The sequence below is a fragment of the Meleagris gallopavo genome, chromosome 16, assembly GCF_905368555.1.
Source record: "Meleagris gallopavo chromosome 16, MGAL_WU_HG_1.1, whole genome shotgun sequence".
Classification (NCBI taxonomy): domain Eukaryota; kingdom Metazoa; phylum Chordata; class Aves; order Galliformes; family Phasianidae; genus Meleagris; species Meleagris gallopavo.
In genome coordinates, this window is record NC_139419.1 from 1,073,298 (window position 1) to 1,100,963 (window position 27,666).

Here is a 27,666-nt window from a genome sequence, read left to right on the forward strand (position 1 = left end):
TACATTAAATCATACCACCTTTAATTATTTGTTATCACCCTTGTTTCAACTTCAGGTAATGTGTGTATTGTCAGTAGAGAAGCAATGCTCAAGCTAGAAAGTGTAATTAAATATATATATTCATTTCTTTTAATCGTAGAATTGAATATTTATAGGCAGAATTCACAGGTATCGTTCAGAAAACAAGTGAATGGTACTGTTTTCTCACAATGTTTTGAATTTATTTGTAGAAGTTGTGCTTCAATCTAAATGCATGTACTGAATTGACTTAAGATCCCCAGGTAAATGCAGTACTTACACATTTTAGTAGCTTCTTTCACATGAGATTCAGACTCTCAGCCCCAGCCCTCCCTGAGACAGGAGGAAATAACTGTTTTTCTTCTTTGCCTGTTGAGATCATGCTGACACACAGCAATGTGAAGTAGTTACTGGAAGCTGGTGTGGAAGCCCCTGCATCCATCCAACAGCTGTTGTGAGTCCTGGGAACAAGAAATTGTCAACAGATGACTTTGACTTCATTAGCTAAAATATAACTAGCGGGCTAAAATTTGACCAAGACAGTGGTCATTATTGAGAACAGATGTGAAAGCTCCCATGGCACTGACCGTCTGTCTTATGTACTTACTGAAAAAATCTGAGCTCTCGCCATCTTTACCAGCAGCAGCCTTCTTGCAGGGGATGGAAGTGTTCTTTGTGCCTTTGTGGCACAGGCAGTACGGTAACCTGCACAGCCTGTAGCAGAACAGAGAACTAGGATGGGCTTTTCCTTCTCCACCTGAGGACATCCCACCTGCTGAAGTAAGTCTGGGAGTCATTCCTCCTGCAGGGGCAAGTTGTTTATGCACCCATCAGCCTGCGGCAATGCCTCCATATGCTGCCCATGTTGCTGTAGCATTGTTGGCACTGTAAGCCCCAGCCCTGACCAGCCCAAACGGGGAACCTTGTGCTCCCTGCTGCCTGCCCACTGCTTTCCCTCCCTCCATGGGAGGAAGCAGGCTGTGGCAGTGCTCCTTCATGTGCCTGCACGTGGCTCGTCTGCCCAAACCCAGCATGTGGTGATGGAGTGCTGGCACAGGCTGAGTTGCACACTGCTGGCAGCTGCAGGGCTGTGGCCCCTGGGCCCGCCCACACCGCTAATGCGACGTGTCGCAGGCAGCCAGCCAGCTGTGACAAGAAGGGCAGTGGGGCTGCTGCTGCTGCCTCAGTTGTCGCAGCGCCTGCTCAGCAGACTTCCAACAGCGTGTCCCTTGGGCTCTCCTCCGTGTGAGGGTCCTGCATCCCTGTTGATGGACCCTTGCCCAGCCCTGAGGGCAGGCAGTGCCCTGGCTGCTGCCATGGATGCTGCTGCTGCTCCTGGCTTCTCGCGGGTCTCTGCCGTGTCCCCCTTTGGGCTCCGGTTGCCTTCTCCACAGCTGATGACAGCGGTAAGTTGCGGAAAAGGAATGCCAGCCCTGATGGATGGGTGCAGACTTGCTGATGCTTGGCTGTTGTCTCCTCTGTTCGCTCTTGAACACCCCACTTCCCTGCTCCTGAGCTCTTCTGTCTCTTCTTCCTCTGCTCCCATGCCATCTCTCTGGCTGAGGCTCCACACGGCACTTTCTCAGGGGATTACTGCAGTGTGCAGCAGTCTGAAAGCAAACCTTAGCCAGCTGAGTGCCCTCTTAGTCCCACGTCATCCTATTTGCTCACCCTCACCTGCAGTTTGTAGGACTTCATTGCTTGCTCCCTCAGCTTGCTGAAGCTTCCTTTCTCCTGGGCTGTCCTCCCAGTTTTATTTTCTGGCTGCTTCTATGAACCTCTTCCCTGATTCTTGCAGGCTGTTTTCCTTTTTGAGAGCAGCTGTTCATTTCTCTGCTCTAACAGCACTTACTGTGCTGGGGGGAGGGGAGGGGTGGAAGTTGACCAGTGTCCTTTGTCCTGTTTTCACTTTTATGTCCTTCAGTTGCACCTAGTTTTCTGCTAAGTGAGCTAGACTAGAAGTCCAGAATAAAACCCAGTGCTTGGCTTTAGTCCCATTTTCTTTCTCATGATACTTTTGTAAACGTAGTGTTTCTTCTAAGCTGCCACAGCAAGCTTTTTGGAGCTGTCCTGTGAGCATTTGGCACTTAGATGCTACCTTACCCAAGCTGCTCTGTGAATTCTTGTCCTTTCTGGTAAAGTTTGCCTGCTATAACTAGTAAGGAACCCTGGGGATGGCCAAAATATCCACACAGGCAGGGAACTGAGCCACTGTCAGTGCCCAGCAGCTGAAGATACAGCTGTAAAGAACCAAGAGAGGAAGTGGTGTGGTTGCTGTGGTGCAGCTGGGAGCTTCTCACCACCTGCTGCAGTTATGGGTGATATCCTGTGCTGGGACAGCTGTGCACCTGTGGCCAGTTCTTTTAAATGGCTCACCAACCTCAAATCACTCTTATGTAGATTGATCAGCAAAAATGTGTTAAGAGTATACCTTTCTATGACTGCGTGGGATGGAAGAAGATGTAAAGAAGTATTTTTGGAAATGGTAACTGATTGTTGGTGTTTGAGGAAGAGTGGCTGTGAGGCTGCTGTCTTTTGTGTGTATGGTGGGGACTAGTTCAATGCAGAGAAGCCCTGGGAGAAAACATGCTCCTGGTTAGCAGCTTGAGCTACCAGGTGAGTTGGTGGGTCGTGCTTCCCTCTAGTGGACTGCTTATAAGCACAGTGGAAACTTACTGCCTCAAAAAGCAGCTGAAGGAGAAACTGCTTTGAGTAACAGCTTGCAAGTTCTGCCTGATGCCCCAGTGTAAGTCTGCAAGAGTCTGAGGTGATAGATGGCTGTTTTATCACCTGTAACTGGAACTGTTTGCTATTAGAAGGATTTTCTCCTTAGTTCATCTGCACGAGGCGTCTTGACTAGTAACATTCATGGCTTTGAAGCAAACATCTCTAGATTGGCAGCCAGTAGACCTTACTGAACAAATGCACTTACCATCAGATAAGTTGTTTAAAAAAAAAAAAGCATCAGAACAGTTGTTCCCAGTTGTTCCCTGTCCGACAATTAAAGATATTGGTATCATGTTTTTGCAGCACACTGATGCTTAATGCCAGAACATCTACTGAAACATGAAGGCCAAAGGGAAGAAGAAAAGGCGTACAGCTGATAAAGAAGCCTTTTCTGAGGAGTCTGCAATGAGAAAAAAGGAACTGGTGAAATGCCTGCGGCACACAGAGAGGAGGAGTGGGGGAAGCAAGGAGAGCAGCAAGATTGCTGCAGCCAGAGCCAAGCATCCTTGGAGCAGTAAAGACAGACATTTGAGGAGACTGGAAAGCAATGAGCGGGAGAGGCAGAGAATGCACAAGCTCAACAATGCGTTCCAGGCCTTGCGGGAGGTAATCCCTCATGTGAGAGCTGAGAATAAACTTTCCAAAATAGAGACTCTCACACTGGCCAAGAATTACATTAAATCATTGACCTCCATTATACTCAATATGTCCAATGGACACTTCCCAGCTGCAGAAGGGCTGGGGGGATCCTGGGGGCCCAAACTGTACCAGCATTATCAACAGCAACGTGGGGATGATGATCATAGCTTCAGCAAAAATACCTAGTTAGCTGCTACCTTCATTCCTCCTTTACAGTACTTGGCTGGATGTAAGAATCATCTCTTTAAAACCTCTGCCCCCATTTTTTTTTTTTTCTTAAAAAGACAGCAGTGATGCTCATGGCCAGAGCTTATGCTATGTATAAAAAGTTATAAATTACAAGGAATTTTCAGAACTTGTACTGCCAGGAAGGATTGTTAATTATCCAGTCTCAAATTCCTGTGAGTTATCCAGGCCTGAATCCACTTGTCCTCCTTGGGAATCATGATAGTAGCACTGATGACCAACTAACTGTTCAGCGGTTTGTTCTTGCCTGTGCTGTGACTGTAGTGTGACTGGATGAGCAGAGCAGTGCGTGTGAAATTGCCTCCAACCTGAGTATTTATCTGGAGTGCTGAATCAGCTCTGGAGTTCACTAAAGGCAATGGAAGACATTTTGGTTTGTGTCTTGGACATGCATTGTGGTACTTAAAATACACGGTGTGGTTTCAAATCTAGCAAAGCACGAGAGCTGCTAAAAATCTGTTGTTATGAACACCTACAGAACTTCCTTAGAGTGTGAGTTCTGCTAAAAATCTGTTGTTGTGAACACCTACAGAACTTCCTTAGAGTGTGAGTTCTCCTGAGTAAGGGCGCTTTCTGGGCTGTTTGCAAAGGATCCAGCCTCATCATGTTTTTCTTTAATGGATTTTTGGGTGCCATTGTTACATGATATTAAATGATGCACAAATCATTCATTTCTACAAAAAGCATAGTGTTTCAATATAGTCTTAAATTGGGCAATGATTAATTGCAAATTATTTGCTAACAAAGCCTGTAATGTGATGGGGATTCTTTCTGTGCTACTGCTAGATCCTGGTGAAGTATAATAAATGGAACGGCAGCTCTTGCAGCAGGAACATGCTCTGCAGGAACATGCTCTACAGGAATCCATTTCCCCTTGCCGTAAGAAGTTTTGTCACTGAAGATTTCCTCCTCAGTTCTCCAGCCTCCCGAAGGGCCGCCTGCGCTTCTGTCGAGGTGCCTGAGTTAGACAGAACCTGGCCTCTGGCAATTTGGTTTGCCTAACGCTGCTGGATCCTAGTTCGTGCAACAGCCGCACCTCTGCTACGCTACGCTCATTAACCCCCGTGTTTTGGATTACGAGCGGAGGACGAGTGCTGTTGTGCGGCACTGCGGGGCGCGCAGCCCGGCTTCCTCCCGAGCGCGGAGATGGGAGAGCGGTTGTGAGGGAGCGCGAGGGCGCGGCTGCGACGCCAGAACTGCAACGCCTGCAGGGCCGGACTGCGGTGCAAAGCTCTGTGAAAGGGCCGGCCGCGTGGCAGAAGCTGCCGTTCTGTGATGCGGGGCTGACTTTCTCTCCCGCTGTTTGCGCCTACAACGCGCCGCCGCTCGTGGCCGCAGGACGTTCCGCGGCCGCAGCTCTGGGGCGGGCGCTCCCGGCCGTGAGAAGGCGTCCATCGCCGGAGCGACCGAACCTCCGCGGCAGGGAGGAGCCGCTCGGCACCGGGGTGAGCGAGGCGCCGCGAGGACCTCGCTGCGGCGCCGCTCGGAGGGAAGGAGCGGGAGGCGGCGCTGAGCGCCGCGAGGTGTTGGCGGGCTCGTCTTCTCGCGAGAAGTGCCGCTGCGCAGCGAAGGCCCCGCCCGGGCCGCCGTGCGTTGTGCGGAGCGGGCGGCGTTCCGGCGGTGCGTTGCGGTGCGCTACGGGGGTGGCCGGCTCGTGTGCTCGCGGTCCCCTCCGGATGCTTCCGTGGGAGAGCCGGCGTTGGCGTCGCTGCCGGGTTGCTTTGGCAAAGAGAGGAACGCGTTGGAAAAGTTGTTGAGCGGTGCCTCGTTGGGAGCTGCCCGGCCGTAACGACAGCGGCGCGGTGTGAGATAAAAACATACCGTCACAGCGCGAGCGGTTCGTGCTGAGAGAAACGCAGCGAGCCGTGACGGGCCGCGGGGCTGGCGCTGCAGTCTGCCTGGGCTCCGTGTGGGTTGGACGTGAAAACGTTATCGAAGAAAAAGCTTTTTTATACGTTGCAGAGAAAATATAATTCTAACAATCCTCTAAAAATGCATATGGTAAAGTTTTTATTTGGATGAGCTACTGTGCAAGTTATGCAAAAATCTGTGTATGGTAATTTATGCAGACGTCACTTATGGTGCTTCCACTATGCAAGTATAGAACAGATCCGTCATCACAAGTCAGAAAGATCAGCAGGCTCTGAGACTACAGCATCTTCAGTCTTCATTCACATTTGGACTTGGAAACAGTGCTTTCCATGGAGTTAGAATGTCAAATGTATTCTTTAAATACTTGCAAACTTCAGTTTTGGTTCTACAAATACAGTACTGAGACCACACCACACTGCTTGTCGTACAAAAATAACTTCATACACAGTCACACACACAGGGAAAAGGATTGTAAACTGCTGCCAGGGGCAACGTGCCTTCTTAGCACTTCCATGGGTTAGACTGCAAATAATTTTATGTCACAGTTTAACTAAGATAAGCAAAAGACAGGAAAATAGGCTTTTCTGGGAATGAAAAGTGGTTTCTTGTGAGAAAGGGTTGAATCAATCACTAAAGAGCACAGCCTTCTCTTGAATCTGCAGTAGTATATGGTGGCAATGTCCCTGGGGACTAGTGAACTTATTTTGCATTCCTACCAGCGTGAAGTCAGAATCTTACTTAAGACCTGCTCTTCTCCTTGCTGTATGAAAGCAAACCTTGCAGCTCTCTGGAGCACAGCCTCACCCCTCCGGTGTCAGATCCTTCCAGCATCATTAGGTGGGCATCTGTCCCCCAGTTATCAGGGTTCCAGTTAAGGTGGAGATGAAATTTACTGCTATTGGGACAATTTAGCATGAGACCGTGCCTGTCTTACCAGGACTGAACAGAACATGTTGTCTACGCAGTCATGCAAAGACCAGTGATTCCACTTCTTGATTAAGGTATTACTTACTGTGTGCCAAGATGGCAGAAGTTGTCCCTTACTGATAACTGCACCGTAAGCTGAGTTGTATGAAGTTCAGTTTTACTGATGGGAACAGCAGTAACATGACCAAAGCTCTGCAGGCTGACATAAGCAGGACTGAGGTGAGCAAAGTTATGTGACTGCCTAAATGTTTATAGTCGAGGCTGTAGTTATGTTCACAGTGCAAGTCACTGGAACTGCCTCTTATATTGATGTCTCTGCTCAAATATGCATCTAAAATATACTGTCAAAGGTATGCATGAGAGAAACATAGGGACAGGGAATTGTAATGTTTTTTAAAAAAGGAAAAATGTTATGGTTGTATGCAAAGAATTTCACATTTGTATGGTTGTGTAGCAGCTGTGGAAAAGGGTCTGAGATACACGGTTGGCTGCAGTGCTTTCCTGTCCTGACAAAACTATTACTTCTATGGAGTCACATTTTACACACATCCTAGTAGAAGAAATCAGTATTTAAATTACCCCATTGCAAATTCCAGTTTGGTAAAATACATCAGTAGCACAAGAACGTCGTGTTTTTCTCTCAGGCAATGAGCATTTAGTTTCTTTAGAAGTTATACTGACTACTGCTTTTTGCAAAACGCAGACGGTGGCAATTTAACAATTAACTGCATTTCTGTCCACCTCCTGTCTTTCACTGACCAGCAGAGGCGTTCTGGAGGGTTCTGTTTTCCCTTTCTTTCCGCTGCCTTCCGAGCCCATGGGCTCTGTGGGGCTCTCGCAGGCGTTGGGCGCGCTGCTCCTGGGCGCCTCGCTGGCGTTTCCTCTGACTGTGATGTGCTCCCATCCACCCTATAAAGGATCGATAAGTACAAGAAGAAAAACATCAGCCTGCAAGTTCAGTATTTGCTGTTTGTGCACCGCTGGTTTTATAACATTTTATAACATTTATTCAACTTTGTAACTTTCAAGTTACCTATTTAAAATCCAAATGAATGACTTCCAGCTATAATTGCGTCATCCATCACATTTAATTTAAAAAAGGAAATGAAACAGGAGAGCAAAGGTTGATTTCCTGCAGGTGTGCAAGCCCTAGCTAGCTCACCAGCTGATCAGGCTGCTGCCTATCTCCGAGCAGCCCAGCTCAGCTGCAGCACGATGCCCACACGTACCCCAATGCCGTAGTCCCACGCCAGGCCCTTGGGTTCCATCGGCTGAACCCCAGTGCGGTGGCAGACGGTCCCACAGCTCAGACTGTGACTTCCTTGCACTTTGTCAGCTATCACCCAGACCTCAAGAAAGCAAAAAGAGGTAATAACAACATTTGTTCTTCACGCTGCTATTCCAGACATGGCAAATCTAAGCCTGCTTGACTGTGTTCGCAGGCAGCCCAGACTGCTCTAATTCAGACACCCAACCGGATAGCTGGGTTGTAGTGGAAACAGTGCCAAAGTACAGCTTGGCACGAAAGAGGTTATACATAGAAATGCTGAAGAAATAGAATAACAAGGCTTTTAAGGGATGGCCGTATCACTATTTCACTGTCATTTTCTGTCACGCTATCAGGATTCTGTCACTCATATCATCATACTGTGGAATAAAACCATGCTGAAGAACATTTAATTACAAAAATACATTGAGCATAATTTTTAATAACCTGATGGTATGCCAGGAAGCTTCATACACACCTGGTCCAGGGGCCCCACAGACATTTTACGGATGTTATTTGAGACATGATCCCAAGCAGATCCTTGCGGGTAGCTCGGCGTGATGCCCTGCCGGTACCACAGATTGCCTGTGAAACAAAAGGTCCTGGTTGCAGCTTGGGGTTTTGCTCCACGTAGAGTGGGCACACATTATGTTTCTGACTGATGTTTTACAGGAAGCTCCCTACTTTGGAATGTGTATTTCTGTGGTTACTCTGTATAGCTTTTCTGGAAAACTGCAGCTGTTCTGTTTTGAAGAAAAATCTTTAGGAAAAATATTTATATAGAGAACTACGCTTTAGAGAAGTAGAACATGAGAGTAAGGTCTCTGAAGGAGACTGGTGTGAAGGGCTTGTTTCTTCATGGTGCAGCTACTTGCTTCTGGCTTTAGCAGCAGGAAGGAATTCTTAGTTCTGTTTCAGGGCTTCAGGCACAAAAGCCTTGTGTGCAGCTCTCCTGAGAGTCACCTCTGTGACTTTTTTCCAAAAAACAGCATAGATGGAAGAACAGATGATGGTTGTTGTTTAAGGTGCTACCAGCTGTTGCAAAACATGTCTCTTTTAGTAAGAAATACTATTCCTCTTGGAATAATAACCTGTCCAAGCAGATGATTTGACCTGGACTGATGTATACTGATTTATTTTTTCTAACATTGATGAATAATTTTTAGAAACCCTTACCATTTTTATCCAACACAAACACTGATGTTCGTCCTACTGAGACTTGTTTTAACTTTTGTTTTTGAGGCGAAGGAATGTGGTACCAGCAGTCACCTAGAAGGCAGAAATAGGGGAGTAAAACAATGAGAAAACAAGATCACATATAAGAGTTCTTGGAAATGTCTGCAATGGAAATGCATAGCTGTGCAAGGGAGCCATGAAAGGTGTTACACTCAGTGCATTTATACCAGCTTCTTTGTGTAGATGAACAGTGTTTCTAAATCACCCAAGTGAAAAGCCAAAAAGCCAACTGACTTCTATAATTAACAGGATGCTATGACTCTTCATGGCAATGTAGTAGAGCTTGCATCACGTATAAGGTGAAGATTGTACCACAACAGTACAAGAACTCACCTGCAGGTTTCTTTGGAGACACTGAGCCCCGATAGAAGGCAGAACCATCTCTAGCAACAGCCCACACCTGGAAAAATGCTCCAACCGAAATGGAAATGAAGGGCTGATCTGTTCCCACGTGAAGCCAGGATGTTCCCTGACAAATCAGAGATGAATTGGTTAAAAACTTCTTGATAAATTATTTTAATGATTACCAAATGGGAGTCCCTAAGCAGTGAAAAATATTCTAAGTAATAATAATTAAAAAGCAAAACCAAAAAGACTGAACAGAAACAAGGTTCCTGATCTTTGAAGATAATTGGATCTTTGAAATGAATAGTTTTACTGAACTTTACCAGGCCTTTCCAGTTAAAATCTCTGGAATTCAGGGCCTGCATGTTTCTGAGTGGCTGGGATAGAGACTGGCTTCCTGTCTGAAATTACTCTTTTTTGATTAAACAACAATAATCCCAAAAATCAACAGGTTAAAATCTGTTTTCAGATTCCATGTACAAATTCCCAGTCTTGCTGTTGTGTCACACAGACGTGTGCAGTTGTAACAGACTCAGCAGGATGGAAAAAGAATAATCCCTATAAATGCTTGTCTTCTTGCACATTTTTCCAAATACTGAAGTATATTACATGTATTATGCATATATATACAATATATGTATATTACATTTTTTCCAATTGCAAATACAGCTTAAAGTTAGTGCACATAAGCCCTAATTTGTTGTTTCAGCACGTTTATGAGGAAAGGTGTGCTCCTGCTGGAGTTACTGGTACTGGTGGCTCCTTCCTGTGTGCTTTATTGGATGTGAGGTCCTTATTTCCGTCTCGGTACACAGAAAAGTCACACCTGTAGGAATCCCAGCACCCCCTTTTAACTGAGCAGAGTTATGAAAAGCCAGTGGGCAAACCCCATTGATATCAGTGGCAACTAGATTACAATCATAGTTAAGAGAAATTCTATCCCAGGGCAGTTTACTTGAATGGGATGTAAACATTATGGGGACAATGGGGGAAAAAAAGGAACAAAGCTCTCAGTGCAGAGAGTGGAAGTAAAGCACTTACTGAGGAGAAATATACGGGGCAGAGGATAGGATAGGATAGGATAGGATAGGATAGGATAGGATAGGATAGGATAGGATAGGATAGGATAGGATAGGATACAGTAGTTTGTGTGGAAGGGACTTTCAAAGGTGACCCAGGAAGCAGTGTGACGCAAACTGAGATAAGAAACACGGGCAGAAAATGGTCAGAGTTAAAGGAGAAGGACTTTCAAATCTGGGACACAAAGGGAAAAAAAATAACGAGGTGCTTTGAGAGAGGGCACTGCATGACTGCGTGCATGTACGTGGGTGATTACATTAAATACATCAACAAGGCAATAAAAATAAACAGGGAGCCTTACAGCTGGGTTTTGCTGTGTCACTCCAAGCCTGCAGAGCACGTCTCCTTTGTCACTGATTGCCCACAGTGCTACTGATTCTTCATCATCTGCATCTGAACTGGGAATTATGGAGATGTCCCACAGGGTAACAGGAGGCACTTCCAGCCATGGCCCGTTGGTGACTATCTTACATTTTCTGAAGTAAAAAAACCCCAGACCCATCAGAAGTATGTACTTTCTATAACTGAATTTGTTCCCTGGTCTGTTGTTGGCTTCAGTGTGAACAGTGCTCAGGTCCTTTCGTTCAATAGGTACAATAAGAATTAGTGGTTGTTTGTTTAGTTTAGTTTAGTTTTGTTTTGTTTTAAAATGGCTTTACTACATCTGTTCTGATTTCACAAAGCTAAAAAAAAAAGCTAAAAAAAATAAAAGTTACAGCATAAAACCAAGGCTGTCAGAGGAACTGGCAGCTTTTGCTACCCTGCATCCTAGCTGTAACTCAGTGCACAGCAGCTGAATGGTGAAATCAGCTGAGAATCCCACTGCACAGGGAGCTCCACACCCAGTTCATTCCTCTGTCTTGCCTAGGGGAATTGCTTTATAGCTTGATTTTTTGGTGGCAACTGTTAGAAAGCAGATGTAGCATTCTAAGGTAAGCAGAGAAAAGGCTTCTAAGTTAGAGATGGGTCATCCTGGAATTGGTGCATTTTTCTGAGGCAGCTGCAGCAGGGTAGTGCTGCCTGTTAGGGAAACTATGTTCAATTCTGTGGTCACAACAGATATTTCTGTGTAGAACAAATGTCCAAAAATCTCAGGGCATTCCTCTGTCTCCAGTTCTGAAGAACAGGATCCAGCCATGAGCTGTTCCCTATCTGTTTCCAGCTTTAAATTGAATATTAAAGCAGGAAGAACTGTTTAGGCTTAAGAATATTTCTGAAGTTGCTTCTTTTATTTCAAGTCCTTATTTTGATGGAATGGATTTTGGTTGGTTGGTTGCATAGCCTGAAACAACAGTGGCTTGATGCTTCAGAGCCTCATAAGATACTATACAAAGGCTGAAACACTCTGCAGCCTCAGCAACAAACTGAACAATGCCTAATTGTCAGATCACAGTCATTTATTAGCGTAGTTATGAGATATACTAGTACAGAAAGCATAGAGAAGCTGGAAAAACAGTAAATGCACAGACCTTCCCTTCTCAGTAGAATGTAATAATTGCAGTCTGCAATTTTCCTGGTTGTATCTGGATGTGGTGTACTGTGATTTAAATGGGGTTGGGATTATCTGTGGCCTAGTGCATAGCATGTGGGAGTCATATGTGAAAACGGTTACTACAGATGACACACATTCCTGTTGTTTTAGGTGAATTACTATACCTAGACCTTATTATTCCTTAATAATTTACCATATAGAGAGAACAGACACAGAGAATCACTAGCTGACTTTTTTCTACAGATCCCACAAAACCAAATAGCTTATCTGCTTAAAATAAAAGCCATACTGCTATGGACCCTGAGCTTCTCTACTGGAGGTGGGTTATTCACTGCGGGTTTCTTTACTGTTACTCTTATTCACTGCGTGATGACTCTTCCCCTAGTAGTTAAAGGAGACTATATGGGAGCAGTTAGTGTTCAAGTTCAAACCTTGTATTCCTGTCTCAGTTCCTCACCTTGCCCAGCGCCTCCGTCGGACAAAGTCTTTCATTGTCTTGTGGCCGTGGTAAGACCTATGAAAACAGATTGAAATATGTGTTCGTGAGGATGTCAGGGCATCTCCAACCTCGGTGGCAGCCTGAGAGCATTGTCCATGCTTCTGTCCACCAGACAGACCTGCTGCCCTACCTCCCCTGCAAATTTCAGTGTTATTGTCTCCCTAGGACAGGAGCAATCAAGGCTTGCTTGTCCCTGATAAAGCATGGTTAGTGTGCAAAACAACAAATGAGAAAAAGAGAACTTAAAAGATGCCTGTGAGGATTTAAGGCAGGAAAAGTTATCTCCTTACGCTGGAAAGTCTGCTGCATACTGCCAGCCTTCCCGGTCAGTTCCACCCGAAGTACTGAAATCAACGTACCAGTCGGATACCTATTGCAGGAGACAGTGACAAGCACAATAAACACCTAGTGTGTCATAAAAACAATCTGTTTCAGTACTTCCCCTTCCACCTTTTGGCATGCTTGCTAGAAATCTTCTAATACTTGCAATATAAATTCACACAGAATTTCCCAGGTCTCTTTAATTCACCTGAAGAATGAAACAGCCTGAACAGACAGACATCTATTTCCCACAAGACAAACAAAACAGCCAGAACTCCCAGCTCTTAATGTTCTTTTGACTGTGGAGCACTACTACTGTTGCACAAATGAGGAAACCAAGGTTAAGTACTGTGACGAGCCCGCAAGAAAAATCCAACTCACCGGATCCCAAGTTTCACATCCTACTTGCTAAGCCTTACCCTCTTTGTGAAAAGACTTTCAAAACAGAATTTACCCAAGACCACTGCGGTGAAGGAGGCTTGGTGTTGGCTTTGGTGCACTCCTGCAAACCAGATGCATCACTCCACATGTACCTGTCTGTGGGCAGGCCTCTGCAATGAAATCGTGCACGGAGAATGCAAGGTATTTACAACAGAATTCCAAAGGGGAGAGAGGAAAAAACTGCCCTTAATAATGAAAAATGAAAGAAATGAAAGATTCTGTGCACTAACAAAGCTAGAACAAACCCTGTGACATTTCATTTGACATGAGTAAAAAAGTACACTAAGTAATTGCTGCAAATCAAGAAAACAACCTGCTGCTATATCCAGTGACTGGGTTCCACCGCTGGTTCTCATAGATGTAAACACATTTCACGTCCGACTGCGTATAAATGTTATCAGCACTACTGGCCAGTCCTATGAGAAATAAATCATTTGGATTACAGGAAAGGTAAACCTCATAGACTCTGCATTTTCAGTTCCATTAGCCACAGTAATATTTTTGATTATTCTGTTTCTTACTTTCAAGTTGACAATATCAAATTGCAGTGCCAAATCCTTCCTTATGGGTGCCCAGCTGCCTGTACAGCAATACATATTAGAAAAGCTAGAGGAAGGACAGCATGAATAGCTTGCATAGCTGACTCAGTTGGGAGGATAAGAAAGAAACCTGCACCTCACAGGAGAACAATCACCGTACCTTGAATGAAGCCACCTCCGTATCCACCAGTGTAGACCCACACTGTGTGATCGTATCCTATGCCCCACACTATGCCTCGGTTATTGCACTCTACCAGTCGAAGATGACCTCCAACTTGACGCCAAAACCTGCCAGAAAAGTGACAGCGTTTTACATTTACCCCATACCACGTCCATCAGGAATGTATTCTTACCCCTCTCAACTCTATCATATCCTGAGGAAAAGGCAGCTTTATTTGCTTGTTTGTTTAACCTCTGTTCAATCAGTAAGTGATGGCAGCTGCCAGTTGAGAGCATTCCCTCCGAACAACTACAGCAAAGTTGCTGGAGGGAATCTGTCAGTCTCCTCTGGGAATTTTTGTCTGGTTACTGTCTGTACTTCTTAGCAGCCATCCACTGCCTCTGCTGTAAATTCATCCTCATTCTTAATTCTAAGAATTGCCTTTACCTAACAATAATACAAATATTTCATATATTTGCTATGGAGATCAGACAAAAAATAGGGCAGATTTAATTCTCCCTATACTTCTAATCTTGGCAGGTTAATCCTTTTGTGGGCTTTATACAGCCAGTCAGCCGTGGCAATTCTCGGGAGAAGAATGGGGAAGTAAAGAAACCACAGAGGAGTATTTTAGTTATGGGAATGGAAGGAGATGGCCTAACCTGTAGCCCAGGTAGGATGTAAGAGGACATCTGCTTTGTGATTTGTCAGATGCTGAAGGAGCTCTACCCTGAAGGAAAATGGCTAAAGTATTTCTGAAGCATTATTACTGAAAGGCGCTTTGTGAAATAACTCAAATGTAGGGTATTTTAGCTGCAGGTTTGGCCTTTAAGCCATCAGTTCTGAGGCTGTTAACTTTGCCTGGAGAGCTTGCAGTACTGTATTGTCATAGTTGTATAGAACTAAACAGGAAATGCTCCTGGGCAATAGTGACTGGGGAGAGCTGAGCACTTCAGATTTCCCGACTCAGATACTGATACAGATGGCAGCCCATCAAAGCCACCGACTTGACATGGAAGACAGACTTTGCAGGATGGCAGCCCGTGCTAAAAGAACGGCCTCTTACATTTGATCGCATGGCATCGGCTGTGGTCCAGCCTCCAGCTCAGGACTTGGCTCGCTAACGAAGATGTCTCCTTTACAGCTAACTGACCAAATGGCTTGGTGAGAAGGAGGGCCTTGAATCCGTCTGCTTTCACAACAAGACATGGTCAGCAGAGACAGCTAAAAAACAAAAGGCAGAGAACCAGAAGGATTCTTCTTCAGTGAGAACGGCAGATGACCGCAGATTCACAGCAGAGGAGACAGGAAGCCTCAGCTGCCTCTGAAGAAACTTGAACAGGACTTTTAAAATACTTGATTTGCGGAGATAGGTAAGGGGCCTAGATAGTGTAAATGCAGTGCTCAGATTTCAGAGGCTAGCTTTTATGTCTTATCTCAAAGACAGCCAGCTTGAAATGAAAAATTCACAAATTACCCAGTCATGCATTTCTTGCTCTGTTGTGGCTGCCAGGCAGATTGGCCATCGCTGCTTTGTCCTTTCAGGTGTGTACAGGGCAAAGGAGTGCTTGCCTTCCTTCAGAACTTCAGCTATAATAGTGACTTCATTCAGGAACACGTGAATATACTAAGAAGAGAGAAAATAAATGTGACCAAGGTGAACAAACTCAAGATATTCCTGCCTCAGTGCCAGCAGTCTTGCACTTCACGACAATGAAGAATGCCTTCCTGACAAGTATAGCAAAGAGTCAGTTCCTGGTGCAGAAGGAATCCTGCTGCTAACGTGGAGCTCAATTTCCAGGCCTACGCCTCCTCTCATTCCTGTTGCATGTATGCATCATCCCTATTTGTCATGACTCTGGCCAGCTAAGCTTGGTTCTTTCCTCACAGCTCGGAACATTTTGAGCTTCCAGAGGAAATCCCAATTAGTGCAAAGCTGACGGATTAAGCAGTGTGGATGCTTGCTGACTGGGCGTTTCTGACAGAGAATTAACACAGCTCTAGCTTAGACAAGCTTCTGGCTCACGATTACCCTGGGATACCTTCGAATTGATTCCCAAAACAACAACATTTCATAATTTGCCTTCCTTAAAAACACTTCTCTTCCTTCGTAGGATCTTTCTTTACCATGTGTAATTCTTTTGAGGGTCTCAAGCTGAACGCACCTTTTTCTCCTCATGATACAGGTAGTAGATGAACAGGATGCTGTCACGCATTCCATCGCTCCCAGTGAACTGCTCGAGTGCCACTCGCACATCCATCCATTTATGAGGCTTCCAATTTCTCCACCATTGCAACATCCCAGTTTTAACCCAAACTGACTGTAATGCAAACACGAATATTCCAAAGTAAGGGAACTGCAAGGCTACTCCTTTTCCCAAATACTGTTTCTTGTGAGCACAGGAAATCTCTGTCCCTTATTATAACACACTTTCTGCTCCCACTTACAGGGGTTTTGACATAATCTTTTTAAATTGAATTAAAACTCTGGACTCCAGCTGCTTTTAAACAACTGAATTGCAGACTTAGCAACTGGCATTCAGTAATTAGCTATGAAGAGACTCAAACCATGAATGAAAAGAGCTGAGGAGTCTTAAAAAGGGGGAACTTCAAAGAGAGGGGCTGCCATTTCAGTGCTGCTATTGATATTACCATCACTGCTTTATTGATGCAAGTTAACTAATCACCTAATGATCACACAGAGGAACAGTGAGTCACTATTTCAGTTAGAGATCTTCACGTTGTGGTGGAATAATTCTTACAGTGTTCCATGGCTGCAAATGTTTCTCTGACTTTGATGCTTCAGGATATTAAGCAGTGGCTGACCAGTGCTGTATTTATGCCTATACAGAACGACCAGCTGATGTTTTTAGGTGAAAATTGCTAGCCAGTGTTTGCTAAGCTGCTGGTTTCCCACAGGGAGCCTTGACAGTGGTACTGCAGGAAAGCTGTCACAGACTAAAATAAAGAGGGGAATAGAAAGCTGACAATAAATTCAGATCAGCACATCAGAAGTGGATTGTTGATACCCAGTATTGATAGATCCAAGTGTCAGGAGACAGAAGTAGGTGTCCTCATTGCTTACCTGCTCAACAGCCTGTTCGTAGTGCCTGAAATTCTCCAGTTCCCTCTTCGTCCTTTCACTGAGCTGCTGAAAGATTTGCTTTCGCCATGCTGCTGTCTGTGCTGGAGTGATGGACAGAGAGAGAGACTGCACAGAGGACGACAGACCTGGAACAGAACCCAAACCAGTGCATTTCAGTGACGCTGGAATACAGTCCTGTGAAGAAGGAACGCTTGACTCTCCTTTGAACACCAGACTGAGTCAGTCCAGCCTAAAAGATTTTGCTAATTAGCACTTGAAGTGGAATCACTACACCTTTCAAAAATGAGACTTTTGTCACTCACTGCAGATAATTAGGAAGTACCATGCATTAACTGTTATGCCATTAGAAAACGCTGGGACGCCACAGTACGTGGCTTATTTTGAAGATGTGGTTATATTCCATTACTGCCAGAGTCTCCGTTCCAGCCTCATTCAGTTATCAGTGGGGCTCAGTTTACACTGCCTGTCAGTGACGCCTGTCTTACCCTTGTCTCACTGTGGATGGTAGAGGGGAGTCAGAGATTGTGGCATTTGCCTCTCTCATGAGAGCCTTTCTCACTGCTTTAGTTATTATTCAGCACTGTTTTGGGTTCTGCCTGATTCTGCATTTCCAGCACACTGATTTTTTTTTAACCAAATTCTTACAGAAGCTGAGAGAAAATACCACCTTTCCATTTTTGTATCTCAATCCCAAAATGCAGCACTATCTTCAGACACGGAGTGTAACAAAAAACTGCATTAAGAGCTAAATGGGTTGTCAGAAGTTTTGCACCATGGCTTTGCTTAAAAACAACAAGCAACAAAAATCATTTTTATAATGAGCATCATTAACTGTAACTGGAAACGATGGTCTGCTGCAGTGACTGAGCTGTACCTGATGGAACAGCGAACCATTTCAGTGGGCTGTGCAGGTCTACAAGACAGCCTCCCCCGGACACCCAGGCCCACAGTGGGTGCTCATCAGCTCCGTACTGTTCTTCAGCTCCCACAGAGAACATGCCAAGGGAAGACAGGCTGGATGTTTCTGCAAAGGTGCCAATGGAGAGGACTGCATGCCTGTGGGCCTCCTTTAAGTCAATGTTCGTCCACTGCAGTTCTGCAGGAGGATTTGGATTTGTGGATTTACAGCTTTCAAGGTGAGCTTTGTCGTTATTTGCTGAAGCAGCAGGGGCTTCTTGATCAGAGTCCAGAGGATCCACAGTCACACTGGCAGGTGCTCCTGCTGCCCGGCTGCCTGCGCTGCTGGCTGCTGCTCCCACTGGGGGTGTGCTGCTGAAGTTTGTGGGTATGCTTGAGAGCTCTGTGTCCGAGGAAGTGTCTGCATCACCCTGAATGATGGCGTTTGTCTGGTTCTGAATATCATCGGTAAAGAAACAGCCAGCACTGAAGGACAAATAGAAAATTAACTAACTATAATTCAAATACTGTAAAGTAAGACAAGCCCAAGACCACAGAAATCGACGTAGCCTTCCAGCTTTAGGAGAGATACAGTAGATTCTTTTAAAGGTAGGAATCTATCATTAAGGGAAGAGTAACATGAATCTGGCAGATCAGTACAGTAAAACTGAAACACGACAGGAGATTCCACTTATTTTTGGGGGGAAAAAAAAAGGGTGTTCGCTGCCTACAACTCTCAGGAAAACACTGAAGCAACATCACATTTTCTGGCTATGAAATAGTAGGATTTTTTAAAGCCCATTATTTTGTGATTTTTGTCTCAGCTAGAGAGGGCTTCTACTCAGAGCACAATGTCTCAGGTAGCTTCTGCAGCATGCCAGCAGCAGTGGTACATCTTGCACAGCCAACAGCCAGCACACAGCAGGAAGGTACTGCCTTCAGCTCCTGAGAAAGACACATGGTGACACTGAGGAGAAGGGTAGTGCTAAGTGGAGCTTGCACTCCTTCATTGTATTTCACAGGTAATGTCTTATTTTATTAAAGAGTAGCTGACATAGGGATAGTAAAGCGCAGTAAAACACGCTCTGTACTGCCAGCGTGCAGTGAACTCCAAAGTGGGAGCGTCAGCTTCTGCTCTGACAACATCAACTGCTGCCTGTTGTTAATTTTAATGGCAAAAAAGTAAATGCTCTCTGGTGTACATAATGGTTAGATGCCTTCTCTGCTTCTCTCTGCCTGTACCAAAGTATCTCCTAGCATTGAAGCTCCTCGTGTACAGTCTCAAGCAGGTATTTTACGAAGCACCTGAGCAGACTTGTTGAGCTCCCCGTCTGAGATCTGTCACTCTCTCGACCACAAACAATTGCCTTCCACATCTTCCCACTGAGCTCACTTGGCGTGACACCTTGGCGAAAATAGATTGTTCTGTCATCACAGCCAATTCCCCAGACCTAGGGAAGGAAAGGGCTTGGTGAAGGAAACGGCATGGAATGTAGGTGGGTGCTGTTTACAAAAAAGGTGCAGCAGTGGAAAATTCACTGTGAAAATCTGCCAAACTCAGCATTTTCCCTTTCTGTTCTTCCTTACTGCTGATGCTGTAGTTGCAATATCAAAATTCTGTACCATCACAAGAAGACATGAATGTGTCACACAAGCGATGTGCTGACTGTTATCTTCTGAAGAATGAAGCCATGCATTGCTTCCTAGCAGTTCAGTCACATGGACCTCTTGTTCAGCTGTCCATATGGGCATTGCTGATGGCCCTCGCCTGTGCAGTGAACACAAGTAGCCTCACAACTTGTACACAGCTATCTTACCTGGTTATTTAAGCCTACGTTTACCATCATCATTTCTCCAACCATTTCAATCCAGCTTGTTCCACATGGATTATGTGAGTTCACACCTCTTCTAAACCACACCTGCAACAACAACAACAGAAGTCTAAGGTTTGCCCCTTCTATACTGTACCGGCAGACTGACAGGTAAATTTACTTTCTTCAGTGCACCAGTTTTAATCAGGTGAAGATAAAATAATTCTTAAGACAGTTACAGTTTCTCAGCCCCTGGAAAAATATTCGCTTTTACATGTAAAATGTAGGCTACTTTTTGGTGACTATATCAACTTCCAAATAGCATTCCTGTGAAGCTGGGATGACAGAAGGGACTGTCAGAGGGATCTTTTCAGTGATACTGCTCTATAAATTGTCTACTCTTAGATTAGTTTTTACCAATCAGAAAGTGTATGTGGGCTGAGTACCTGGAAGAATTTCCAGCTGGAAGTTTATATTTAGGATCTGGACTTATAATGGCAAGCAGCTATGTTAGAACTTGTTGGTTGAAATGTGTGGCAGACACAGTATTTGACTGCTTTGGGCAGATTTGAAGAAAAACGTGTAGTGGAAATGCTAAGTCATGGCCTGAAGCAGTGATGGAGCACCTGGTGGGAAGGCAGGGCCAGCCCAGGGGAGCTCAGGTGCATGCAGTGCAATGCACTGAGTGATGGAAGGGTGGAACCAGGATCCACCCCTTCCCAGCCCTCATTTAAGGGCTGGCAGTGGAGGTGAGGGGGTTGCATTGAAGATCTCTGTGTACCTGAGGCCTTCTGAAGGTAAGCAGCTTTCCCCTGCCCCCTCCCATTTCTGTGTCCATGTTTGTTGCATTTGGGCATATCCTCGCTTGCTGCAGCCTAGTATTTTCTTACCCTGTTATTACTGTTGTGCTTTTCATTGCATTGTAGCATTACAACATATTAGCTTTTCTATTTTTATATAGTGGTTTTATTGGCTGATGGAGCAGACAGGATGCAGTCGGGTGCAATGGCACAGTTGACAAACAGTGCCTCATTAATTCAGAGTAATTCAGTTATTTTAAATCGCTAGACATTCGTCTATCCCAAAATGCACATCTAAAGCAAGAGCTACTCTATCTTTGTGTGACTGTCTTGACTTCAGTCACATAACATCATGTGAAGCCCATAAACAACACAGCCAACAAAAGAATCTCATTCACATTGCTCATCTTCTGTGAAATTGTAAGTTCTGGAAGTTACAGTGCCAAAGTAAAGAATCCAAAAGTATTACACTGTTTTAGTGTTTGATGTCAAACATTGAATCTTCCCAAGGAAGAAAGTATCGAGATCTCTCAAGTTGCACTCAGTTATGTGTATCACAAACCAGAGAGCATTCCTATAACAAGAGGGAACAGAATTCCCCAAACTGTAGGCATAGGGAGACCAAATCACCAGTGTTTCCTATGAAAGTTACTTGCCCGTTTCAGAAAAGCAGATACAAAAAGGAAGTATAGAAACAGAACCAGGGCATTAAGCTCTTACTTTTCGATCTTTTGTGACACACCATACCACATCGACACCCACAGAGACGTGCATGATCCCATTTTCAGAGCTTGGGGACTCCACAGTGCTCCAGGAAATTCCTGCAAGAAACAAAACACAGAAGCCATTGTATGTTATTTTCTTGTTTAATGCTATGAAAATCAAAGGAGTTTCCCAGTAAATATAAAATACCTTGAGGGTTATTCCTGTCAATTCCTTCTCTCACAATAGCTTGCCCTTCCCACAGAGTTGCCCAAAGGAGGTCATAGGGCCCACAGCTGATCTGTGCAACTTCACCAGGAGTGCTGATTAAGGACCACGTGGAACCTTCTGGATTGTGATGGCAAACATTTTCTCTGTACCACACCTAGGCAAGATTTAAAAGAAAGAAAAATGTGACTACAACAATGGAGCTATTGAAAAAGCATGATGACATCCTGATGGACTGGAAAGAACACTTCTTTAACAAGTACTTTTTCGTTCTTTTTGTTCCGTGTTTGCTCTCTGGGCCTTAAAAATATTTTTATGCTGCTGAAGATTATTTCCTTATTTATTAAAGGAGGAGGTGTTTTTACAGATTTTCTTTTATCATAGAAATGAATCTGGATTGGACACATGACATGTTGCAGTCAAGTTCTGTGTATATTTCAAGATTTAAAAAAAACCACTTCGGTATATGTCACAGTGTGTTTAAAACAAACAAACAAAAAAACCCAACAAAACAAAAAACAAGGAGGAACAAATATACAGCACAGATGTGTCCTTGTTAGAATGAGAGCCCAAACTCACTTTCACTGAGCACAGTTTGCTGCAATATGGGTAAAAATTCTGTTCTCTGTGCAGCTTTCAAGAGACATCCAGTCCAACTGCTGGCCTGCTTGCACTGCCTGCGTGCTTATCTTGAGACCCCAGTGGGTATAAGAGCATCAAACAAAGAAAGCAGCCTGTAGTGGGCATATGGATGCTCCAAAACACAACTGCTCAGTGCCATAGCAGCATTTCTAGAAACACATTTTTCCTCTAGAAGCTTTCACTTTGGGAAATGAAAGCCTCTTATATGTCAGTCAAGTAAGCCTTAAGAGTGGGATGCTTGTCACTTATTACTGGGGAGTCTGAGGCATAGGAAGTTTCTTTTTTTTTTTTTTAAACAATTTAACCAATATTATCTACTTTGCCAGGCAGAGTGAAGTGTGATTAAAATCTCAGGCTACCAGTTAAAATGTTGTTCTTCAAGAAACCACAAGATAAAAATTGTCTAGAGATAAAGAAGGTTACTCAGCTCTAACAATAATGGGAATAAAGAAAGAAGCCATCTTTACATCACTGAGCAAAAGAGGAGAGACTTTAGGATGGCCTAAAAACAAAGAAAAAAGATGCATAGTTTTCAATAAAAAATAATAACGTTCCAGAGCTGGATTCCACATTGCTAAGTTAGGAAACTCTAATAGCCACCTCAAATCTCTCCAATTCTAGGGAACTTTAAGGAGCAGGCCTTTCTCTTTGTTACTGGTGCCACAGTTAGCGTTCGGGGCAGTTTTCAGGACTAGTCGGCCCAAGTTTGTAACACTCAGCTGTTTATAGAGGTTTATGCTTCCAAAGCCCAGCAACCCTAAGAGATACTAAGCCTTTCCATTTAGAATATAGCTTGTTAAACAATGTAGTCTTACAGCAGTTCTTAGATCCTCTGCCAGATGCTCAAACAACATAGTTTCTTACCAGTGTAAGATGACAACAAACTTGTCTTGCTTTAAAAGTATTTAATTCCTTCTCAGTAGTAATTCAAATTAGAAAACCTATGTAATATGCACATACCCTTCCTTGCAAAGAAACTGCCCATACTGATAAGCGGCCAGGAGGCTCGTCGGTGATTTCCCATCCTCCAGTCGAGATGTCATTGAAAGGATCTGGCAACCGGTCTGGGTCATCGTGTGACACGATCTGAAGCAAGGGTAGGATGATTGAGAACAGAAGAAAAGTGCTGCGGTGAATTGGTGAGTTGGCTGATGGCTTAGTTTGCTCACTGTGGATGGCTTTAAGTGTTGCTTGCTAAAATGGCGAAGCTATTTTATATATCGATATATACTTATATCGTTGTAGGCTACTAGATACAGAGTGGGGAAACAGCTGGAGCAACATGGAGTCATTGTTTCAGCCCCCAGCTAAGGAAATTTCTGCTGCAGAACACTCCATAGAGATGTTCTTTGAATTGGAGAGCTGGAACATCATGAACTACAATTTTTGCGCATTCTCAGAATGGAACAGAAATTATTAAAGAACAATTATTCATACTGTTACGATATAAAGGTATATATTCAAACAGTTGGTTTGAAATTTGTAAAGGAGCTGAGCATCTCTATGTGCATTAGCATGAAATGTGGCACCTTGCTGCCACAGGTTCCTATGAAAAATCCCAGATTTCCATTTATGCTTGCGTGAATTACAAGGCTGGAAATCAAGGAATCCAGGTCCAAACTGGAGGGCAACAATAATCAACTATAAGCACAGGGATATTAATTTGTGATTTCAGAAAAATCAGTTAGTATGAAGAAGATCTCCAGAACCTTCGCCCAAACATCCCGTGATTTGTATCTCCTGTATCTGATCCACCTCCTGCGTCTCACACAAGAATTCCATTTCTTATCCTTTGTGTAGGTATTGGGGAAGTCTATGGCGTAAGTCCAGCCCTGCAAACAGAAGTTTTCTTTCATGAAAGTCTGCAGCAAGGAAAAGCCTGAAATCTTTACTTGGAGGAATTCTGCACACAAGTCATTCCTACAAACCCAGTACAAGTTTCTGTGCATGTCCCAACAGCCTAATTAAACAGACCAGCTAATTCTATGAAGGATTTATGAATCATGTCCTAATTCCTCTGCATGCTATGTACAGAACAAACAAGACACAGTAAAGCATTTTGCTTTCTTTGTAACGATTACGAAAAGCAGTGATACCAAGCTGGCAGCAGTTCATGGCCCAATCCAAGGAGAAAAAACAACTTCTACAAACTTAAGAAGCCTTCAAACAAGATTCTTCCTCGTGTTGTACTGTAGTTGAGCTATCTCCCAGAAAGAGGCAGCTATGGGAAGTTAAGTGCTTTCTATTTTCACAGACCTTTCTCCCACTCCTAAAAACGCCTTCTAGTTTACAGACTAAGGATTCCCAGAACAGATCTCTTTTCAGTATTGTTCACCTACCCCTTTCTCTGTTGGTTCCCCTCCAATATTTTCATCCACATACCAGTCAGACTCCCACTCCCAGTGTGGTGAAGGCAGTGTGAAGCTATCAAGCTGCTGATGCTTCAGCCCGCTCACATCGCTCCACTGCCAGCGGTCACTGGGCAGTAATTTCTCACAAAAGCCCCCGACTGGATTCCAGCGCTGCCAGAAAATAGAGGAAACGTTTTACTTGAGGTCCCATCATCACAGTGGAATCTGCAAACCTCAACTGAATCATAAGGAATGGGTTTATTTTTAAACTAGATCAGAATAAGGTTAATTCTTGGGGTGGATGACAGCAGTTGATGCTGCAGGGCTGCAGTTCGCGTTCCTTGGGAGAAGCTTTTTTAAAGTATCAGAGCAGGGTTGCTTGACTGCAGTGCTGGTCCCAACCAAGTAGTTTTCAGCATGTAAATAGGGATGCCCAATGATGCAGTTTACTGCTAACAGTACCTTGGTGATGTGTGACACTGTAGCATTGGGATAACTGCTGCGTAGATGGCACTGGGATTTCTGGTGTAACTCATGGGAGAAAAATGATCAGCATCTTGCCTGCACTAGGGAAACAGCATCGTTTCTGTGCCAGAAACCACGTCAAGACAACTACATCAGTAAATGCTCTCGTACCTTGTGTTACAAAGAGGATTTTTTTTCCCCTAAATCTGGCTTTAATCAGTTGCAGAACAGACAATTTGCTTGGCTTTTCACCAGCACAGCTGTGATTCTTCTTTTTTCCCCCATAGTTTTGCCCATTATAGAAACACTGGTGAGGTTTGTCAGGTAATGCTGCCCTGCATGTTAGGGTACTGCTGGAGTTTAAGTCTGTTGTTGTTAGCTCTCGCAGAACACTTTTTTGTGCTTTCTAATATCTTGTTTTCCATTTTTCTCAGGCTAGAACAAACAAAAGTTTACAATAACAAACCAAATAGCTTTTAAAGTTTTGCATTTCTTAAGGAACATGTTTCCATAGACAAGGAACATTCTTAAGTGAGTGGAAAGTTGTATCAGTTTTAAATTATGTATTAAATTAGTTTGTTATATTTTCACCTACGTAGATAAGCTAGTGTCTGTTCTCAGCTTGCATTTATCCCTTTACCCCTTAGAAAGCTGTATTAGAAATACCCCTTAGAAATGTATTGAAGAGAATCCTCCTGTTTTGCCTCTCAAATAACTTCTGGTTAAGTTAAAATGAAAATAGAGAAATTTTATTTAAAATACTATTTTAAAGACATTCTTTTCAAGTATCTTCCATTGAAAGGATCATCTTAATAACATTTTTAATACAAAAAGCTGGAAATGGACTTTAATGAAGAGTCAGTGCCCTTATCAGATAATTCCTTGATACATTACAAAAACAGTATTTTCTTAAGAATAACGTGCTTTTGTTGGCTGGGAGTTACATTAGATTTAACTGTAAGGGAACTGTGTGTTTGTCACCACTGCACTCATCAGCTCCCATCCGAAGTGGTGTGCAGTGTGCTGCAGCACCGCTGCTGTTGTTTAGGAAAGACTTTCCTTTGGGAATTGAAACTGAAAGAGTAACCTACCTGGCACATGTGTGCTCTTCAGAAGCACGAGTTGTAGGATGAGAAGAACATGCAGAGACAGCTGATCTAAGGATGTACTGTTATTTCAATCTGAAGAATACATGGCAGAAGTACCCATAACACCGCATACCTGATTCTCATAGGTTTCTTCCTGGTATCTGATGGGAACGTCACCCGAGAAGACGTAGGTGTACACCTGATGGTCGCAGGCTATTCCCCAGCAGCACTGCTTGACAGCAGAGACCCGCTTGAATTCCAGCTGTGTGTCCTTACAGAGCTCCCAGTATTGGCCAACAGTAGGCAGAGTGTAAACCCTCCCGAAAATGTCAACGGCCCACAGAAGGGAACTGGACGTGGCCATGTCTGAAAGGCAAAAATGGGTGATCAGTGGAAATGTCAGCTCTGAGCCATCTCAAATGACTTGAAAAAAAAAGTGAAGAACAATATTTTAAGAAGAGCCCCTGTGAAGCTGATGGCCAGCGCTCTTTCAGCCAGAGATGTGCACTGAAACAACTTGTATGCTTCTGAAAATTCGCACAGCTGAATTAAGATAGCTGTCAAGGCAGCTGAAATAAACGGCTTTCTGGGTATCGTCCTTTGAAATTTTGAGACGGAGTGTTTGGAGGAGAACTGTGGGAAATCCCATAGGAACGGAAGGTATGCGGGCCGTGCTGCAGGCGAAGCCAAACGCCGCCCGGCCGTGTGGCCGCTGGGTGCCTGCGGTGCTGCTGCCGTTCCCGGGGCGGCCCCCAGCCCCGCCGCCTCCCCCGCAGCTCAGCCGCGCTGCCATCAGTACGGCTACGGCCGCCGCGACGAAGGCGGCAGCCGCCGGCCGAGATCTGCCGCCTGTGGAACCGAGACGGAGAATTCCGCGCGCAGCTCCGCGCCGGCGGTTCGGCCCGGCAGCTCCCGCCGAGCGCCGGCAGCCGGGGAGCCCCGCCGCGGGACTTGGAGCACGAGACGGCCGCAGACGACGTTAATTCATCGCAGAGGAGCGCGTCGCCGGTCTAACGGGGCACCGCGGCCGTGGGCTCGCCGCCGGGCATCCGCGCGGATCTCGGAACGCATCGCGCGCACAGCGCCGAGAGACCCGGGACGGCCGAGCGGAGCCGACGCCGAGGCCGGGCAGCCGCCCCGCGCCCGCGGCTGTCAGAGCCGCCTCGTCCCCCGTCCGCCTTCCCGCGGGGCTCCGCGCCCTCCCGCCGCTCACCCGCCCTGCGCCGGCCTCGCCGCTCTTCTCCTGCGGAACGGAGCCCGCTTCGCCCAGGCACGGCCCGGCCCGGCCCGGCGGCCCCGCAGCGCGGCGGCGCGGGGCGGTGACGGCCGCGCTCCCAATGGCCGCCCCGCCGCCGGTGGGCGGGCAGCGTCACGGCTGCGCCCGGTGCGGGGCTGCGGCTGCGGCTGCGGGAGGCTTCCGTTCCCCGGGGAAAGCGGCTGGGGCAGGAGAGGGCGGCTACGTGCGCTGGGTGCCGGCTGCCGGCCGGGTTGGAACAAACGGCGTTTATGTGGGGTTACGCTTAGCCTAAATGTAAACGCCTTGCCTGGAGCGTCAGACCGAGGGGATCCTTCCTGGCACGGCTCGGGGTGTGGGGAGGGAGGGAAAGACACCCAACGTGCCGCTGGGCCGCCTGCAGCCCGCTGCCAAACACGGAGCTGCGGTGGAGCGGTTTGCAGGGATTGCTCCGCTTTTGACAACACGTTCCAGGCCGTTCCGAAGGGAGTCAGGAAATCTCACGAGACAGACGAGAAGTCCCACGTCTGTCA

The 27,666-nt window shown here is 45.3% G+C and overlaps 2 protein-coding genes across 4 annotated transcripts; one reads left to right on the forward strand and one right to left on the reverse strand.

Moving 5' to 3' along the window:
• Nucleotides 1-667: 667 nt before the first annotated feature.
• BHLHA15 (basic helix-loop-helix family member a15) lies at nt 668-5,623 on the forward strand. Of its 2 annotated transcripts, none has more exons than XM_085237381.1 (2): nt 668-798; nt 3,049-5,623. In XM_085237381.1, exon 2 carries the CDS (start codon nt 3,085-3,087, stop codon nt 3,568-3,570), a length of 486 nt encoding a protein of 161 aa, XP_085093507.1. In that variant the 5' UTR covers nt 668-798; nt 3,049-3,084; the 3' UTR covers nt 3,571-5,623. The 2 variants fall into 2 exon arrangements, with proteins under 2 accessions (XP_085093507.1, XP_085093506.1); XM_085237380.1 differs by lacking the exon at nt 668-798 and adding an exon at nt 1,186-1,424.
• Nucleotides 5,618-27,248, reverse strand: TECPR1 (tectonin beta-propeller repeat containing 1). 2 transcript variants are annotated; one of them, XM_085237375.1, is made up of 25 exons: nt 27,113-27,248; nt 26,033-26,265; nt 24,335-24,517; nt 23,705-23,827; nt 22,956-23,081; nt 21,336-21,510; nt 21,144-21,244; nt 19,630-19,731; nt 19,118-19,263; nt 17,790-18,298; nt 16,895-17,040; nt 15,975-16,130; nt 15,287-15,436; nt 14,876-15,033; nt 13,810-13,937; nt 13,424-13,526; nt 13,124-13,220; nt 12,639-12,718; nt 12,307-12,363; nt 10,659-10,833; nt 9,266-9,401; nt 8,873-8,965; nt 8,175-8,281; nt 7,659-7,778; nt 5,618-7,338 (listed from the first exon to the last, which is right to left on the reverse strand). In XM_085237375.1, exons 2-25 carry the CDS (start codon nt 26,261-26,263, stop codon nt 7,144-7,146), a joined length of 3,597 nt encoding a protein of 1,198 aa, XP_085093501.1. In that variant the 5' UTR covers nt 26,264-26,265; nt 27,113-27,248; the 3' UTR covers nt 5,618-7,143. The 2 variants fall into 2 exon arrangements, with proteins under 2 accessions (XP_085093501.1, XP_085093502.1); XM_085237376.1 differs by lacking the exons at nt 5,618-7,338; nt 7,659-7,778; nt 10,659-10,833.
• Nucleotides 27,249-27,666: the final 418 nt, after the last annotated feature.

Coding starts and splice junctions, on each gene's coding strand:
- TECPR1 (XM_085237375.1), bottom strand. CDS start 26,263: ATGGCCACGTCCAGTTCCCTTCTGTGGGCCGTTGACATTTTCGGGAGG. Junction 13,527..13,809: donor CGGAGGTGGCTTCATTCAAG/GTACGGTGATTG, acceptor TATTTCTCATAG/GACTGGCCAGTAGTGCTGAT. Junction 7,779..8,174: donor CTGTGGGGCCCCTGGACCAG/GTGTGTATGAAG, acceptor TGCTTTCTTGAG/GTCTGGGTGATAGCTGACAA.
- BHLHA15 (XM_085237381.1), top strand. CDS start 3,085: ATGAAGGCCAAAGGGAAGAAGAAAAGGCGTACAGCTGATAAAGAAGCC.